General features: G+C 44.7%; 1 protein-coding gene across 6 annotated transcripts in view; it reads right to left on the minus strand.

The window, feature by feature from the left end:
• PRELID3A (PRELI domain containing 3A) overlaps positions 1–4505 on the minus strand; it is a 28542-nt gene extending 24037 nt beyond the window's left edge. For 4 of the 6 annotated variants that reach the window (XR_004298658.1, XM_032399044.1, XM_032399046.1 and 1 more), the window contains exon 1: positions 4395–4505. Coding sequence is in view for 3 of the 6 variants with exons in the window: in XM_032399044.1 (XP_032254935.1) it covers positions 4395–4426 (32 nt within the window). In the remaining 3 variants the exon portion in view is untranslated. Of the gene's footprint in view, positions 1–1481; positions 1523–4389 lie in introns of all 6 variants that reach the window. The other 2 variants (XM_032399047.1, XM_032399048.1) reach the window with 2 other exon arrangements.
• Positions 4506–19630: the final 15125 nt, after the last annotated feature.

Consider the following 19630-nt stretch of genomic DNA (forward strand, 5'->3'; position numbering starts at 1 on the left):
GAGACATGATTTGCCTTTTGCTCCACATTGACCTTTACCCCAATGCTGCAAAATCAACAGAGGGTAAAGCTGCTGGCCTCTCCCCACGAATGAAGGCCCTGACCCCAAACCGCACTTGGGGTCAGGGCTCACTGCTGTTCACTCAGGAAAACAATGCCAGTGTCTCTTAAAAATATCCATTATGAAATAGTAAGATTATTAATTTTGCATTAGACCCCTAAGTACCCCTGTACTGATGTTCTGAGCAAGACAGCAGGGCGCGCAGGAAGCAGACCAACTGCACTTGGAGGTCCACCGTGGCCAGGGGAGCCCCAGGCAGCTGGTGGGCGGTGGGCCCAGCTAGCTGCTACTCTCCAGCCCAGCCCACCACTTCTATGAGAAACAACAGATGGACGGACTTTGGTTGTTCAGACTTAGGTATGTGGCAGACATTTTCTCAAAAATGAATACAGCGAGCCTATCACTTCAAGAACAACTGATTATTATTTGCTGCCAAAGAGAAAATTTGAGCTTTTGAATGCAGACTGGAATTTTAGAAAACTTGTATCCTCTACTGGGAGCCTGATGACTGCCCCATACTGCATACCTGATGAACCCATATGTTGCAAGTGACTGGTGTGAGATGTCACTCATGTATAAGGCAGGCCAATTTCTCTGGTCATTATGGTTTCAGATCTTCCACCGCAATGAACTTCAGAAACCACTTGTCTTGTTGTAGTAGCAAATTACTTAAAGTAGCCACAATCACTTTAAAAGACTATTAAAATACCAAATGGGTTTTACTCATAGAATGAGGTTGGGTTTTATTCGTATATTTGAATAAAAACAACAGACTGCAAAACACTGGTGCAGAAGCAGACAGGAGGATCAAGCTATCTTCTGTTACGCCAGAAATGAGCAAAAAAAAAATCAAACAGCGCCACTCTTCCTACTAATTTTTGTGCTTTTGGAAAATACAGGTTTGTTTTTATTAATGAAGTGGGTTTATCATTATTAATTTGAATGAATGAATAAATATTTTTAAATTTATCCATTTTAATTTCTAATATAGTAAACAGTGGTAGACATAACCCAAATAAAAACTGTCTGGGGCACCCAATATTTTCTAAGAGTGTAAAGAGGTCCTGAGGCTGAAGAGTTTGAGAATCGCTGGCCTAAGCGGGCCCTTGATTAAAGGGACTGGAAACGTACACATAAGTGATCACTGCAGTATGATATGGAATAAAGGGGGAAATGTTATGTCCCTTCAATAAGAGAAAGGATAAATTGTGACATATTCATACAATGGAATATCATGCTGCTATGAGACACACAAACACACACACACATCTCAAAAACACACTGTTGTGAAGAAAGGGAAATGGTCAAAAGATCTGTACCAAGTGATGCCACTGATTTCCATTTAAGACAACAAATGACATTATGTATTGTTTATGGATAAACACACACACACACACACACATAAACGTAGTCAAACCAACCTTCAGAAGGATGAACCCACCAAGTTCATAATCTTGTCTGCCTGTGGGGAGAAAGGGAACAGCACTGGGAGGCACTTCAACTCTTGTCTGTAATGTTCAATTTCTCTTGTTTAAAAGAAACGGTGGGGAGGTGCTTTTCCCTGCTCCTGGCTAGAAAGCAAGCCTGATGGAGGGCACATCCCCTCCAAAGCTCCTGACTTCTCTGAGATGGTTATCACCTTCTGGATATCTTTCCTGGTAGCTGCTGGAATCCAAGGAGTGCATGATCTTGATGCTGCCAGCCAATCTTGTGTTGGCTATTAGGAAAGATTCTGTTCTAGGCCTACCTGAAACCTTGGTCAATGCTGTGAGGATGAAATTTATAGACCTGTTAATGTTTAATGACCCTTTCTATATTTTTATAATTCAGTCCTGTATTTTTCATTACTATGGTAACACACGTTGATTCCGATGGCTTTCCCAAAGGGCTCTCCATTTCCATAGCTGTGTTCATACCCCACTCCAGGCCCTGGGGTTTCTTTTTTTTTTTTTTTTAAGATTTATTTATTTTAGAGAATGAGAGGGAGAGGGAGGGAGACTCCCAAGCAGACTCCGCAACGAGCACAGAGCCAGATGTGGGACTCGATCTCATGACCCTGAGATCATGAGCCGAGTTGAAACCAAGAGTTGAGAGCTTAGCCAACTACACCACTCATGCACCCCTGGGCCCTGGGGTTTCTTCAGGACACAGGAGGAAAACTTGATAAATGTCAAAGTTTTTGTGCCTGATCATTTCTTGCCTTTCAAGAGTAAACTTATGAACCTCCAGTCAAATACTCACCTGCCAGCACAACAAATATATAAAAAGTAAACAAGTATAGAAAGAAAAAGAAAGGTTTATAACCCCCAAAGGAAAAAAACAAAACAAAACAGTGATTTTAAGGGACTGAGCAAAGGGAAACTCCTTATTAAGCCTAGCTAGAAAGCCAGGCTTCCACTGTGGTACTGTCCTCCAGATGGCCTGTCATCAAGGAGTATCATGTCACTCACCATCTGTCTGCCACAGGGGCCTACCTACCATCATCCTCAGCCACTTGCATTCCACATTTGCCAATTTTAAGTTCAAAAATCAACGGCAGAGGATCAGCACCTAGTCTACAGCAGCTTGGGGGCTCCCTGGAATTCTTTGGATGGATAGCCGCCCTCATTCTGGAAGGGCACCTGGTTTCCTTGAGATTCCTCAGCCCCACACTGAGCACCTACTATGTGTCAGGCCCTGGCAGAGTATCAGGGACACAAAATGAATGAGGTAAGGAACGAAAGACTCATCAGGCTACCATGCCAATGAACCTCAAAAAAATGTGCCAAGTAAAAGAAGCCAGACACAAATGACCACATATTGTATGAGGACATTTATGTCAAATGTCTGGAAAAGGCAAATCTACAGAAACAGCAGATTAGTGGTTGCCTGGGGCTTGGAATGAGAGTGGCGGGTGCCTGTGAATGGGAATGAGGGCGTCCCTGTAGCATGATGGAAATGTTCTAAAACCAGACCTTGGTGATGGGCGTACAACCCTGTAAATTGACTAAGAATCATTGAATCGTACACATTAAGTAGGTGAGTTTTATCAATAGTGACTTTCCCTAAGCTGACCATTCACTTCTGCTTGTCAACCAACATTCCATGAACCTCTAGGGCAGCCCTTCTCAGGTGTTCAGTGAGAACACTGAGCCCCACTGCCTGGGCACACAGTTTGCAACGACTTAACTTCTCCCCTCTGCATTCTGATGGTGCCAGTTTGTCCCAGAGAAAAGAATCTCTGGAGTCACTCTCACTGGGGTTTTCACTGCATCTCCCAAGGAAGCCCAGCTGAGAAAGGCTGCAGACTATACAAAGATCCACACTAAACTGTTTCCCTTAAAGTCTAAAGATTTCACTAAACATAATTTCGGAGGTTTTAAATCACTTGATAAATTTTTATTATAATAATTTTACATAAAAAGGCCAAAGGATGACAATTCCATTTCACGCAGTATTTTTTTTTTTTTTCCAAAAACGAAATGCTTCTCTAAGTGGGGTCAAGGAATCTTTAAAATCTTTGTTCCTTTAAAAAATCTTAAAGGATAATTTCATAGAGTCACATATCAAGAGACTTAGGAGAAGATACCATTGAGGTCACGAGGATACTCCTAAACAGTTCCCAGTTTTCCACGCTGGCTTGGAGGCTTTCCATGCCCACAAGTGCATTCAGGGTGAAAGACCCCCACAAGCCTTCTCCACATTTGGCTTCCTCCCGAGCTCACAGCTTAGTGTCTGTGTTCAACTGCACCGCACAATCTCAGGGAAGGACCGGGCCCGCTCTCCAGGCCTCCGTTCTCCCTAGGATGCCGGGCGCCCTGCCCCAAAGAGCGCATTGTGCAGGCGAGATCGGGCCTGCTCCCGGGTGGGCTGAAGTGTGGGCACGGCCACTTCGCCGAGTCCCCTCCCCGCCGCGTCCACCCGGGCCTCCATGCACACCAGGGCGCCCCGCCGCCGAGGGCACTCGCCGGCCCGCGCCGTCTGGCCCCATTGGACTGGCTGAGATCCGTCCCCGCAGCTCGGCCCTCCGTCAGACCCCCAGGGAAAGGCCGCCCCCCGCTCCCCGCCCCCTAGCTTCGACAATCCCACCACCCGCCTCCGTCCGTCAGGCGGCCCTTCCATCAAACAGACGGCGCCACTCCGCCGGCTCTCTCCCTAACGACGCCCTAAAAGGGACAGAGCCCGCCCCCTTTTTAGGATGCCAGGGCCGCGGTCTAGGAGCGGCCAGCGCGGGGCTGGGCGGGCTCGGCGAGGGCCTGGTCTGGGGTCCAGCCTTTCCTCGGCCGCCCCCCGCGGCTCGGGGGCAGGAGCAGGCGCCGGTCCGGACCCCACCGTGGCCCGCAGCCCGACCTCACCCGAACACGTGCTCCGAGCTCCAGATCTTCATCGCCGCCGCCCGCCGGCCGCAGGGCGCGGGCTCCCCGCTCGGACTCCGCGCGCCCGATCCTCCGCGCCCGGCTCCTCCCTCCAGGCGCGTGGGGGCGGGGCGGGGGCGGGGCGCGCGGGGCGGGGGCGGGGCCGGGCGCTCTCCGGCCCCGCCCGCTTGCCTGTCACTTGGCCACGAGGGTTATGGCGGCTAAAAATAGGAATGCGGGACTCAGCTGGAGCCGCGGATGGGGGATCTGCGCTGCGGCAGGGAGATGCGCGGACAGCACCGGCTGCAAATGCAGGGATGGGAGGCGAGGGACTAATGCTCATCGCTCAGGTTGTCCAAATTCTCCCAAAGCGCTCTCCAGCCAGCCTGGTTTCTACTCTTGGTAAGTATAAAGAAAAACAAAATCTCCTGCCAGACCCCCCAAAACTCCCCAAGGAAATAGAAAGAAAACAGTTTTAGTATTGAGTCGCATTAAACCAGAAGGTAATGTGCGTCACAGGCGGTCCCCTAAAGAGATTGCAAAGACAGCAAGAAATCTCACCCTTTTATATAGTTACATAGCCAGGCAGGTGTGACACCTACATCCATGTTCTCAAGTGAGAGGACTCGACCGCACCTTTTTCACACAGAGTTCACCCTAAATTTACCTGGTGATTAGAGTGACTGTTTTTGTTTGCTAATTGTCTTTATCCGAAGAAGCAATAAAATTCTCATGTCGTTGCCATAGAAGGTAGGTTTGAAGCCAAGGTGCTCCTGGAAATTAAGCTAACATTTCAGAGAGATGGTGCCCAGGACCTTGAGAAAGAACATTTCTGGGTTAGAACTGGCAAAAGGCCTACTTAGCTTTTTAAAAACATGTACACACATCTCGAAAGGATGAAGAATGTACAAGCTTTCTAGAGTAAATGCTCTTTAAGAAGGGAAAGGAGAGGCTCTTTTCCTTTTGCACCAGGAAGAAATCAATTTTTTTCTTTTTAGATTTGTATTTACTGTGCACTACCACAACCAAAGTTCAGGTACAAAGAAGCAGATGCTTGTTTTGCGAAGAAGAGAAACCTGCGCAGAATGAGATGGGGTGTGAGGGCAGGGAACCTCATCTAGCCTGCTACTGAATCCCAGCACTTAGCACAGCACGAGGCACTGACTGGGCGTCTGGAACCTGTTTGTGCAATGAGCCAGGGAAGAGGAAAGAGCTCACGGAACCAGCCAGAAGACCTAGGTTAGGCTTACCATCTACTCACATTGACCTTTACCACCTATGGCTTTAACCTTACAGTAATCTTTCAAAGTTGGTGGTACTATGCCTGTTTTATAGACGAGCAAAAGAGAGCTCACAGAGCAATGCAGTCTGTCTGATGGAGGGGCCACCTGGCTGACGAGGCCCACGGTGGAACTGCAGAAGCAGGGAGCAGGGGGCAGCTTTTCCTTTGGGGTTCATGGAGGGCTGAGCTGCTAACGTATAGGACTGGACAGTGGGGTTTGCATGATTTCCCCCTCACATCTGTGCTACAATGGCTCACAGTTATGATCAGGCCCGTTGTGGAACACTTCCTACACACTCAGCCCTAGAAAGCTAGGTACTGTTATTTTGGTTTTTAAAAACCATCATCATTTACAGTCAGCATTTTCCACAAATGGGAATGGAGCATGAGCCTTAAGGAATGGGGCCGGATGGTGAGTTAGAACACACTGTAGGGGAGACAGCTCCTGTAGGTTGCTCCAGGTCTGAGAGGGATGAGCTGCTGAGTTTGCATCTCACCATGTGAGGAAACTAAGACCCTAACCAGGTGGTTCCTTGGTACAGAAACATGCTGTGTATGGTGAAGCTGGGTAACCGAGAAGGGGGGAGAAATGAGGACCACCTTCTGTCCCTTGCCCTGCCCTCAGGTCTCCCTGACACACAGCTGTGGCTTCTCAGGCAGCCACGGCCAGCTCAGGTGTCTCCCCATCCATGCAGCTCCCTCCTTCTGATTACATCACAGCCTATGCACACCTCCCCCTGAGACTCCCCACAATGTATTATGATCATCTGCGATTTTCTGCCTCTCCCACCAGGCTAAAAAACCTTTTGAGATCAGATATTAAGTTATCCTTATCCTTAGTATTTCCAGAGTCAGAAACATAGTTGGTACACAATGAATCCATAATTGTTGAACAACCAATGAAAGTCACATCCCTGCTTGAAGTTCTATCCTGATACCTCCATCTCTGGTCAAAGACCACACTTTCCTTCACTCCGTTAGCAGCAGCTGCAGCACCTGGGAGCCTCTTAGAGATGGAGACCCCGGGCCCCACCCTCAGCCCGGCCATCCAGTAGGCGGGGGCCGAGGGGGACAGGCGTTTGTGGTTTAACAAGTTCTCCCAGGGACTCCGATGCCAATGGAGACCAACGGCCTCAAATCCACCTTGCCCAGTTTGCCAGCCAGATTGGGCAAGGTGCTTCCTTGTCATCACCAGACATTCGCTCATACTATTTCTTCCAGCCAGAATGTGCTCCTCCATGCTTGTCCCGGAAGCATCTTCCAGATGAAGAGAGAAGTAGATGCAAAAATCCAGAAACATGAGGGGGTACAGTGCTCTTAAGAGGCTGTAAGTTGCCTGTAAGGCTGGATTGCAAAGTCCCAGGGGGAAGTGGCAAGACCTGAAGCTAGAAAGGTAGACAAGGAGCCATATCATAAGGGCCTTATATATTTCATTCCAAGAAGTCGAGATTTAATTTTGACGACAACGGGGTTTTGACAGATTTTAGAGTTTGAGATCTCGGAAGCAAAACAGTTTAAAATACAAGCAAGATCCGGGAAGTACACTTGGCTGGATGTGGGGGGCTCAGTGAAATGGAGATGAGGATGCTCCATTATGTCTTCTGTCCCAAGTCTGTATTCAGAGTCACCTGGCGCTGTGGAGCCTGCCTGCCCGGGGGCACCCATGAGTCTCCACTGCAGTAATGCGTGCGCTTATATCCCAGGGTGGGTGTCTGGGGGAGAGGCAACCACGTGCTTTTCATTTTTCTTTTCCCAGTGCCTGGAGCACAGAGGCTTAATACATTCATTCCACTGAGTGGATAGCGGGGATCTGCTCCAACTGCCCTTTGAGGCGATAAGGGGCCACAGCGTGAGAGGTAGAGCGGTGGTCCCAGCCATGGCTGTATGCTGGAGTAATCGGAGGAGCTTTGAAAAGCACCAACGCTGGGAACCCACCCAGGGGCTTTTTATTTCATTGGACTATCATGTGGCCGGTCTAGAAGCTGCTCCCCAGCGCAGAGGAGATAAATGAGTGCTTGGGCCGGCACAGTGGGGATAAGACTTGGAAACACTTAAAGATCTTATAATCAGTTGGGTTTAGTGGAGAAGGAAAGAAAGGACTGCCCACCCTCCTTCCCTCTTGTCCCTCATCCCTGTCATTTACTGAGGAGTTGGCAGTTTGGCTTGCGGGGGGTCCCTCTCTCCACCCCCACTGCCCCACCCTGGCCATCTATTGCCTTAATTCTTTTTTTTTCCAAATTTTATTTTTTTTAAGTAGGCTCCACGCCCAACGTGGGGCTCAAACCCACGACCCCCCGAGATCATGAGTCGCATGCTCTACCGACTGAGCCAGCCGGACACCACTAATTGCCTTCATTCTTCGCACTGTCAGCATCTGTGTGGATGATCCATGCAGACGCTCCAACATCTGATTCCTGGACCTTCCTAACTTTAGATACCTTCGTCCCCACTTGACTTCAGCCACCCACTCCCCACCAGCCTGCTGCCTGGATCTTGCTTATGTTTTGAATTCCACCTTAAACATCTCAAGCTCCAATGTCTTACTCTGGGGGACTCTCTGCCTCCCTAACAGGACAATGACTGTTTAGGTGGTACCTCTCTCACATCCATAAGTGCTCAGGGGAGGCAGATCCCACCCCACTTGTTTCAGGGCTGAGCTGAGGTCTGAGGGTCTGAGGACTGGCTCCGGAGCCAGCTTGTGACCCAATGCCGACCACGGAGCATGAGGGAGCCTGCTGTGAGGTTGGGGGGAGAAAGTTTCTTGCTCCAAAGAGCAAGTTATCAGAAACCATCACTTCCATTGCATAACTGCTAGAACTGGTGTGACCCCCTTGCTACCAGCAGGAGGATGAAATCAGCACCGAGAATGGAAATTGATAGGAAAAAGGCCGTAGTGAACCCTTTCTCAGCCAGCCTGAAATGCCCTTAGCCAGGGACTCACAGCCATGCTATAATAAATGTTTTCATTGTTTCATGTCATTGGAATTCACATTTTAGCCTAAAGCCCCCAAATGATACACACACCTTCTGAGCTAAGCCTCCAGTCCTCTCCTCTGGAACATTCCACCAGTGCCTTCCCCACTCACCCTAGGCCACAGTTCACAGAGAAGTGACCCCAGCTCTCTCCCCTCCATGCTGGACGGACGCTACAATCTGCCATCTCCGGTCAGGGCCCACAGGACTCTGTGCTACTGGTATGAGGTCACACTCTTACGGATCACTGCAGAGGGAATGGCAGGCGCCCTGTTCCATCCAGACGCTCCAAGGACACTTTGCCTTATCTTTGGATAGCATAATCCCCCAAGTGATTGCCAACCTTTACCACTGTCTCCATACCTCCCCTTCAGTTCCTGTCCCCCTCATTCGGGGCAGATGACTTTACTTCTCGCTAAATGGAGACAATTAAGCCAAGAGGTGTGATCTCTTTCAACCTCAGGCCATTATAGTGTATTGTGCTGCTAAGAGCGACATCCAGAGGAGGCTGCCCAGGTTCAACTGGATAACCACCTACTGATTGTATGACCTTGAGCAACTTGCTTATGTCCGAGCCCCAGACTCTTGGTATGTAGAGTGGTTGAATGGGCCACAATGGCAGTCAGGGCCCAGCAGTGTTGGACACATAGCAAGTGTCCAATATGTAGTGGTTCCCATCATGATCTAGACCCAGGCCAAGCTCCCCTCCGTCCTCCAGTCTCAGGTGACCCGCTCTTCTCTGGGTCTCCTGTCCCCTAGGCACCTGCTCCACTAGTCATCCCTTCCACACATGGGGCATTTCACTTCACATCCACCCTGGATTATAAATATGGCCAACTTTTAACTTTAAACCCCTCACACAAAACCCTCCAAATCTCCCCCTTGACTCTGCACCTGTCTGTGGGTCCTTAGAGGAGCCCAGGACCTGAGCTCTTTCACTTACCTCTACCCCTGCTCATCCCAAACAAACCAGATAAGTTGATTTTTCCTTGCTTGGGGTTTGCAGAAAACAGAGGAGTAATTCCCAATCACCCTCCCCTTAAATAGGCAAAGATTTGTTATTTTTAATTAAATATTAAATGAGGGGCACCTGGGGGGCTCAGTCAGTTAAGCATCTGCCTTCAGCTCAGGTCATGATCTCAGGGTCCTGGGATCGAGCCCTGCATCGGGCCTCCTGCTCAGCAGGGAGTCTGCTTCTCTCTGTCCCTCTGCCTCTCCCCCACCTCACCCAGCTTGTGCTCTTCTCTCTTGTTCTCTCTCAAATAAATAAATAAAATCTTTTAAAAAAATAAAATAAGTAAATGTGAAATAAAATAATGTTCTTGTTCCATAGGAATATTCGAGCAGAGATGGAGGCTAGCTTAGGGGGTGCTGGGCAGACCCACCGTGCCCCGAGGTAGTTCCTGGATGCTTAGAGGATCCACACACTCTTTGCTCTTCGTAACAGCCAGGACAGACTCCGGCAGGTGGGGCGGGCGTGCTCACGGGCAGGTGACACATGGGTCTGATCCAGTGCCACCCAACAGCTCTTTGTTGTTGTTTTAGTTTTATGAGTTCTGTAGAACTGGAAAGGTGCCAGTGAAAAGAGCGACTGTCCGTGTGTTAGTTGGTTAGGCCAAACACAGGATCCGGTTGTTTCCCCAGGAATCATCAGGCAAAGATGGGATGATAGATTTGGCTGCTGACTGAACCTCCCGCAGCAGTGCACATCTGGACTGGTTGTTGTCACAGCAGCTGTGGGAACGAAGGAGAGATTCCCAAGAAATGGAGGATTTAGGAGCAAAAGTCATCCCTCACCTTTATCTTTGGTTGAAATGCCTCTTCCACATTTTTTTTTTTTTTTTTTTTTGGCTTGAAAACCAGGGTCACTTGTGTGGTTACTGAATCAACGACGGAAAAGATGAAAGACACGTGCCATCCTAGAAGTTTATGGTGGTAAATGCCAAAGCTGTGTGTGTAAAGCAGTTGAAACTTATCTTCCGGCTACTACACTCCCCTATAAGTATTATGAAATTGTTCTCCCCACTTCTCTTCTCAGTCTTTAAGAGTCCACGTTTGCCCTTCCCGCTTTGTTACTACTTATTATATTCCACATGCTGTGACCGGCTCCTGAGACTCTTCTCGTTAGGGTCACCAGAAGCCATCACATTTTCCAATCCAGTGGCCATTGTTCAGCCCCATTCCTAGACCTCTCTAGTGCACTTGAACTACTGAGCGGTGTCTCCTTGAAACTCTGCTACCTTGTCTCCAATGACATCTCATTGCTTGTCATATCCCTTCTCAGTCTCCTTAGCAGATTCCTCTCCCCCCTCTGCCTTCTGTTCTTCTCACTCTACACCTTCTCCCTGAGTGAACTCACTGAGATTCATGGTTTCTACTAACTCCCAAACCTGTATCTCCATCTCATTTCAACCCCAAGCCTCACACCCATCTATCCGGTTACCCACAGGATATTCCCTGGGTCATCAGGGCACAAGCATCTTCCACTGTAAGCAGATTCCTTTCCAGAATTCACTTGTCCAGGGTCATGGTAGCACCCAGGTGCCCCAAGCTAAAGTAATCCCTTACACCCTACATCCAACCAATCATCAAGTCCTTTAGAATTTACCTCTTACAGACTGTTTTAATCCATTCATTCTTCTATATGCTTTAAGAGCCAGTGTGATTTAGTAGTTGTGGTTGAAGGCATAGGTTTGCAGATGAACAAACCTGGGTGCCCATTCTGGCTCCCTTTCTGCAAATTGTTTGACTTCTCCAAACGTCCATGTCGTGATCTATGAGATGGGGATACTAGCGTAGCTACCCTGTAGGATGTGTGAGAATTAAATGAGAGTATAGGGCAAGTCCTTTAGCACAGGGACTGGTGGGCAGTAACAAGTGTCAGCCGTTCTCATTGTTAGTACTGGTTTACCACCTGCCACCGCTGACCCAGCCCAGTCCTTCACCACCTCACCTCTGGATTACTCTAATGGCCCCCTGGCTGGTCTCACAGCCGCCCAGCCAGCCCCTCAGAATGGTGCCATCCCCGTGCCTAAATGTCACTCTCGTGTCATCAGTGTATGTCGCACCCCCGCCAAAGCTATGTTTGACACACACACACACACACCCACGGCACTCCTCACTCCCTGGCCCTCCCCTGATTGTCCTTCCTGCACACCTCCACCATGACTCTCAGCACGCTGTTCCACGATGACTCTCCTTGTTTGTGTTTCTGCCTCTCCCACTAGATTGATGCTTATTAAAGAGGCAGATTTCTGGGCTCCACCTCTTGCCTTTTAAATTGGCATCTCGGGGTGGGGGGGGGCAGAAATAGGCATTTTTTGATGAGCAGCCTAGGCAGGTATAAGGCTACCTGAAGTGTGGAATGGAGTCCTCCACATGCCTGTGAGCTCTTCAAGGATGAGGACAGAGCCTTACTCATTTCTGTGTATCCAGGATCCATCCCAGGGCCTGACAAACAGTAAGCACTTGATAATTGCTTGTTCTGTGAGTCAGGGATGACTCGGAGGCCGTCCTGAAGCTGGGAGTGGCCTGATCATGGGAACAGGTGGGGCTCACTGGCAGAGCCCTGCAGGCCAGTGTCCCCGGAAACCCTACGGCCTCTTTTTGAGAGGCTTTCAACTGACAGTTTATCAGTTTGAATTCTATATATTGAGATCTTGTGTCAAAATTTCATTTTTACAGGAGTCTGATGCTAAAAATAAGTTAAGTCTGAAGACTGCCATGGCAGAACAGTTTTTTAATGTAGAGAGAAAAATCAATCTCCCAGGAGGTAGGAAGTTTTGAAGAACTTTTGGAGCTGTTTCTGTCCCATTTGCCATGGATATGGCTTCATTATCCCAGGATTATAACAAAATTTAGGCTATGGTTTCTTTGTAAGTTTTTACTTTAATTCCAGGTCGTTAACATACGGTGTTATATTAGTTTCAGGAGTAGGCTATAGAGGTTCAACGGTTCCATACATCACCCGCTGCTCATTAGGCTCTGAGGTTTAATTGATCCTCAAATACAGTGACAGGAAAGACTGGATTTACAGAGATTTCACACTGCCGTGCTGTCAGAACAAGATGGCAGAGGGCCATTAGCATCTAGGTTTTCTAAGATCCTACATATAGAGTGTCACTGGAATCCGAAGACATGTTCTCTAACTAAATTCAGAACTATCCTGAACCTTAACACACCTGAGATATTCTAACACATTACTAAAATAGAGGATATCCCCATGACCTTTTAATTTCTATGGTATATGTTTCTATTATATAATTAATTCCTCTTCTCAACCCCTACATACAATTTCCAAAATAAGTCCCTCAAATATATATCTTAAATTTTGCTCCTTATTTCTGCTTCTGGGCACTTTATCCCATACAGTTTACACAGTTTTTCACTAGAGACAGAAGATACCATTTCCTTCCAGCTTGCACACCCCCTTCCCATTATACCTGCTGGCATTGCAAAAGATGGCTTATGACTAAGGGGGTGGTGTCCAAAACAGTCATCAGTTTTCTCACAGGAAGACATGACTGGGAAAAATCTAGGAACTTTAGATTTGCATACACTCTTGTGGCCAAGATTTTTAGAAAAATATTTGATCGTTACTGGGCCACCTGGCTGGCTCAGTCGGTGGGACATATGACTCTTGATCTTAGGGTCGTGAGTTCAAGCCCCACCTTGGGCATGGAGCCTACTTTAAAAAAAGAAAAAGAAAAAGATTTCATCATTATCAAGTAAAGTGGTAATTAGGAAGATTCTAAATGTTCTGCTATTATCATTCATGAGACTTGCACTGCTATAACTTGAGTCGATGTCATGATTCCTTCTTTTATTCATTATCATCTAGGAGATATTAATATTATGTCTGGAGGTTCCTTCACCAAGTTTCTGAAATTCACAATGCGGCTGGTCTCAGAGATTGGTAGACCTCTCCTGCCACCTAGTGGGAAATATGCAGTACAGCTCTGCATGAACTGTCTCCAGGTCCTGGTCCCAAAACACTTACAAATGATTTTCTTTAGGTAGTATTTACCAAGCAATCTCTCTGCTAGGAAATCATCCTCTGAATAGATACTGGCATATAGGTGTGTAGATATGGATATGGATATAGATACATCAATAAGAATGTTCATTGTAGCATCTGAAGTACAAATAAATTGGGAACAGTCTGAACAACCCTTGGTTAAAACCAGTTATATCTTTAGCACAGAATACAATGGACCTGATTAAAGAATGGGGTGGAATTATGTGTTATTAACATACAAAACTGTATGTTAAAAAGCAAGGTGCATAAAGTATGATTCTATTCATACTTTTTATATATGTTTTATATGCTTGTAAATACATATAAAATATATAGACAGATACACACAGAAAAAGAACTTTTAGAGAGTTAGCTTTAAGCAGTAGGAATAAGAGGTTCAGAGACTTTTACCCTCCATTTTGTAACTTTATATACTGATTGAAAAAAATTTTATCCTAAACTTTTTATATTTCCAAGTTTTATTTGTTCTTGATTATAAAACAAATATGTATTTACTATAAGATATTTAGAAAATAGAAATAAGCATTAATTATTTTTTTTAATTACTTGTAACTTCAGCACTGAGAGATATAACCTCCTTTTATGTTCTTAAGTTTTATTATATTTTATTTGGAAACTTTATGGTTCAAGAACAAACAGCAGGATGAAAAAGTTCACACTAAGTTTCAGAATATCCAGGCCATCCTGCCACCTGTAATTAAGCGCGTTCATTAATTTCTTGGATGTGTATTCTGTTAACCAGCCCCCAGCCCCCCGCAACACTGATCCACCTTTAGATCTCTATGGATTTGCCTATTTTGGACATTCTCTATAAATGGATGCATACAATCTGTGGTCTTTTGGAACTGCCTTTTTTCACCAAACATAATGTTTTCAAGATTCATCCATGCGTCAGTACTTTATTCCTTTTTATGGCTGAGTAATAATCCATTGTGAGGATATGCGCATGCTGTTTATCCATTCATCAGTTGATGGACGTTTAGGTTGTTTTCACTTTTGTCTGTTATAAATAACACTACCATGAACAATTGTGTGTAAGTTTCTGTGTGGACATATGTTTTCATTTCTCTTGGGTTTATACCTAAGCATGGACATGCTGGGTTATACGGTAATTGTATGTTTAAACTTCGGAGGAAATAACTGCCAGACAGTTTCCAAAGCAATTGCACCCTTTTACTATCTCACCAGGATGAGGGTTTTGATTTCTCCACCCGCTCATCAACTCCCACTATCTCTTTTTATTGCAGCCATCCTATAATGTGAATTGAAATCTCACTGTGATTCTGATTTAATTTTCCCCAATGGCTAATGATGTTGAGTATCTTTTACTGTGCTTGTTGGCCATTCGTCTGTCTTCTTCGGAGGCATGTCTATTTAAGTCTTTTGCCCATTAAAAAGCTTTAATGAGATATAATTCACCTAACATATAATTCACCCATTTAAAGTGTATAAATCAATGGTTTCAGTTCATTTACAGAGTGGTAGCGCAACCATCACGACCAGTCTTAGGACATTTTCATCACCTCAAAAAGAAACACATACCCTTGAGCTATTGCCCCCCTAATCTCTTTCCCTCCCCTCATCAGTCTTAGGCAACCACTAATCTACTTCTGTTTTTATAGATTTGCCCATTCTGAACATTTCATATAAATGGGTTCATACACTATATAGTCTTTTGTGTCTGGATTCTTTCACGTAGCATGATGTTTTCAAAGTTCATCCATGTTGGGGCATGTATCAGAATTCTGTTACTTTTTATGGCTGAGTAGTAGTCCATTATCTGTATATGACCACATGTTGTTTATCCGTAACACTTGGGTTATTTCCAGTTTTGGGCTATTGTGATGATGCTGCAATGAACATTGCTATACAAGTATGTTTGAATCCTTGTTTCAATTCTTTTGGGTATATACCTAGGAAAGGAATTGCTGGATTGTCTGGTATGTCTATGTTTAGCTTTTTGAGCAAATGCCAAACTTATCCACAACAAATGCACCGTTTTACATTCCTATATGTAGGAATGTAGTAGCAATATATGAGGGTTCTGATTTCTCCACATTCTCACTTTTTTTTTTTTTAATTCTTATAGCCATTCTAGTAGGAGTGAAGTAGTATTTCATTATGGTTTTAATTTGCATTTCCCAGTGACTAATGATGTTGAGCATCTTTTCATGTGCTTATTGGTCATTTGCATATCTTCTTTCGAAGAGTATCTATTCAAATCCTTTGCCCATTTTTAAATTGGGTTATTTGTCTTTTTGCTACTAAGTTGTAAGAGTTACTTATATATTCTGGATATTAAACCCTCATCAGATATATGATTTACAAATATTTTCTCCCATTCTGTAGGTTATACTTTCACTTTCTTGTTAATGACCTTTGATATACAAAAGTTTTTAATGTTGATAAAATTCAACTTATTTTGTTGTTGCTTGTGCTTTTGGTGTCATACCTAAGAGTCCATTCCAAGTCAAAGGTAATAAAGATTTATTTCTATGTTTTCTTCTCAAAGTTTTATGGTTCTACTTGTTATCCTTAGGTCAGTGATCCATTTGAGTTAATTTTTATAGATAGTGTGAGGTATGGTTCCAACTCATTCTTTTGCATGTGGATGTCCAGTTGTCCCAGCACTATTTGTTGAAGAGATTATTCTTTCTTTAATTGAATGGACTTGGCACCTTTGCCAAATTCAGTTGGCCATAGATGTATATGTTTATTTCTGGATTCTCAATTCTATCCCATGTGTCGATCCTTATGCCAGTTGTAAGTTGTGTAGTTGGGAAGTATGAGCCCAACAACTTTGTTCTTTTTCAGGTTGTTTTGGCTATTTGGGGCCGCTTGCAATTCCATATGAATTTTGAGAATTGGTCTTTCCAACTCTGAAAAAAAAAAAAACGCTAGAAGTATGATAGGAATTGCACTGAATCTGTAGATTGCTTTGGGCAGTATTGCCACTTAAACAATATTAAATCGGGCGCCTGGGTGGCTAAGTCAGTTAAACGTCTGCCTTGGGCTCAGGTCATGATCCCTGCTCAGCGGGGAGTCTGCTTCTCCCTCTCTCTCTACTCCTCCCCCCTGCTTGTGCTCTCTCTAGTGCGCGCTCTCTCTCTCTCAAATAAATAAGTAGAATCTTTTTTAAAAATTTAAAAAATAGGGCGCCTGGGTGGCTAGTTGGTTAAGCGACTGCCTTCGGCTCAGGTCATGATCCTGGAGTCCCAGGATCGAGTCCCACATCGGGCTCCCTGCTCGGCAGGGAGTCTGCTTCTCCCTCTGACCCTCCTCCATCTCATGCTCTCTGTCTCTCATTCTCTCTCTCGCAAATAAATAAAAAAATCTTAAAAAAAAAAAAATTTTAAAAATAAACAATATTAACTCTTCCATTCCATCAACATGGGATGTCCTTCCATTTTGAGGGACTTTCTTTTCAGCAATGTTTTTTAGCTTTCAGTGTGCTAGTCTTCCACCTCCTTGGTTAAATCTCTTCCTATGTATTTTATTCTTTTGGATGCTATTATAAGTGGAATTGCTTTCCCAGTTCCCTTTTTGTATTGTTCATTGCAAATATGTAGAAACATAACTGATTTTTTTTTGTGTGCATTTTTACTTGAAATTCTAGTTATGTTATTGATTTGATGTCTTTCTTCTTTTTAAAATATAGGTATTTACAGCTACAAATTTCTCTCTGAGCAATGTCTTCACTACATTCCAAATTTTGGTATGTTGTGTTTTCTTTTTTTTAATTTTTAAAAAAATTTTAAAAGATTTTATTTACTTATTTGAGAGAGAGAGAGCATGAGCGGGGGCAGGAGCAAGGGGAGAGCAAGAAGCGGGCTCCCCGCTGAGCAGGGACCCTGATGCGGGACTCGATCCCAGGACCCTGGGATCATGACCTGAGCTGAAGGCAGACACTTAGCCAACTGAGCCACCCAGGTGCCACGTATGTTGTGTTTTCTTTTTTTATTTTATTTTATTTATTTATGTATTTTTATTTTATTACTATTTTTTTCTGTATGTTGTGTTTTCATTAGCATACAAAAACTGCTGCTCAGGGCACCTGGGTGGCTAGGGTCAGCTAAGTAGCCAACACTTGGCTTTGGCTCAGGTCATGATCTCATGGTTCTGGGATTAAGCCCTGCATCAGGCTCCCCTGTTCACACTCTCTCTCTCTCTAAAATAAGTAAATAAATCTTAAAAACAAAGAACAAAAAACACTGCTGCTCTACAGCTCCATCCTCCTCCTCTTTATGTTGTTGTTATCGTAAATTGCATGTTTATTTAATGTGTGCCCAAGAACCCAAATTTATAGTTTTATGGACTTGTCTTTTAAGTCATGTGGGAAATAAAAAATGGAGTTAAAAATAAAAAATACCATGATATTGACTTTTACATTTATCTATTTATTTACCTATATCAGAGATCTTCATTTCTTCATATAGTTTGAGTTTCTGTTTGGTGTCCTTTCATTTTAGCCTGAAAGATTTCCTTTAGCATTTTTTGTAGAATAGGTCTAGTGGAAATGAACTCCCACAGCTTTTGTTTTTCTGGAATGACTTAATTTCTTCTACATTTTTGAAGGACAGTTTTACTAGATATAGAATTCTTGGTTAACATATTCTTTTCTCTTTCAGTACTTCAAATATATCATCCCCCTGCCTTCTACCCTCTATGGTTTCTGATGAGAAATTGGCTGTTTATCTTATTGATGAGCTCTTGTATGTGATGAGTTGCTTCTCTCTTTTTGCTTTCAAGATTATCTCTTTGTCTTTGGCTTCTGTGAGGGCTCACTGAAGAGTGGGGGCCGTTAACTTTCAACTGCCAGGCTAGAGAGTGAGTCACTACCATATTCATCCTGCCCATCAGCGCTGAAAGCCTTTGGGGAGTGAAAGAGCATCACCTAGTGGAGCCACAGTTGCTTACACCAAGCCCCACCCCCGTGGCCCTGGAGGTGCATTTCCACTGAAACAAGTCAGCCTGAGAATCAGCACAGCAGACGCCTCCCCCAGAAGACCAGCAGAAACAACTTGCATGCTCCAAGTCTACTGATCATAGAGTGCTGCAAAGCTTCAGGTTTAGGCGAAATAGGATCTAACTTCCTTTTTACTTTTATTCTATGTTTATTTTTTTCATTCATTTTCTTTTTTTTTCAATTCCCTTTTTTAAATTGTTTTTTAAAATTTTTTAGTTTTAGATACATACTTTGTTTTTTTGTTTTTTTAAAGATTTTATTTATTTATTTGACAGAGAGAGAGGGAACAAGCAGAGGGAGTGGGAGAGGGAGAAGCAGGCTTCCTGCTGAGCAGGGAGCCTGATTTGGGGACTCGATCCCAGGACTCTGGGATCATGACCTGAGCCAAAGGCAGACGTTTAACTGACTAAGCCACCCACGTGCCCCTCTATACACACTTCGTATATATTTTTTATTTTCAGGTTTTTTTCTTTTTCTTCTTTCCCCCTTTCTCTCTTTCTTTCTTTCTTTCTTTCTTTTTTTTAATTTTGGGATCTAGATTCTTTTTTTTCAAAGATTTTATTTATTTATTTGACAGATAGAAACACAGTGAGAGAGGGAACCCAAGCAGGGAGAGTAGGAGAGGGAGAAGCAGGCTTCCCACGGAGCAGGGAGCCTGATGTGGGGCTCGATCCCAGGGCCCTGGGATCCTGACCTGAGCCGAAGGCAGACGCTTAACGACTGAGCCACCCAGGCGCCCCTGGATCTAGATTCTTTTAACAATCAGGCCAGAACACACCCAGGAGCTGGTTTTTTGGGGGGGTTTGTTTTGTTTTCCTTGTTTTATGGGTTTCTTTCTTTCTTTCTTTCTTTCTTTCTTTCTTTCTTTCTTTTCTTTTCTGGACAAAATGATGAGATAGAGAAATTCACCCCAAAAGAAAGAACAGGAAGTAAAAGTCATGGCCAGGGATTTAATCGATATAGATATAAATAAGATG

Source organism: Phoca vitulina, unplaced genomic scaffold (assembly GCF_004348235.1).
Source record: "Phoca vitulina isolate PV1807 unplaced genomic scaffold, GSC_HSeal_1.0 scaffold126, whole genome shotgun sequence".
Taxonomy (NCBI): domain Eukaryota; kingdom Metazoa; phylum Chordata; class Mammalia; order Carnivora; family Phocidae; genus Phoca; species Phoca vitulina.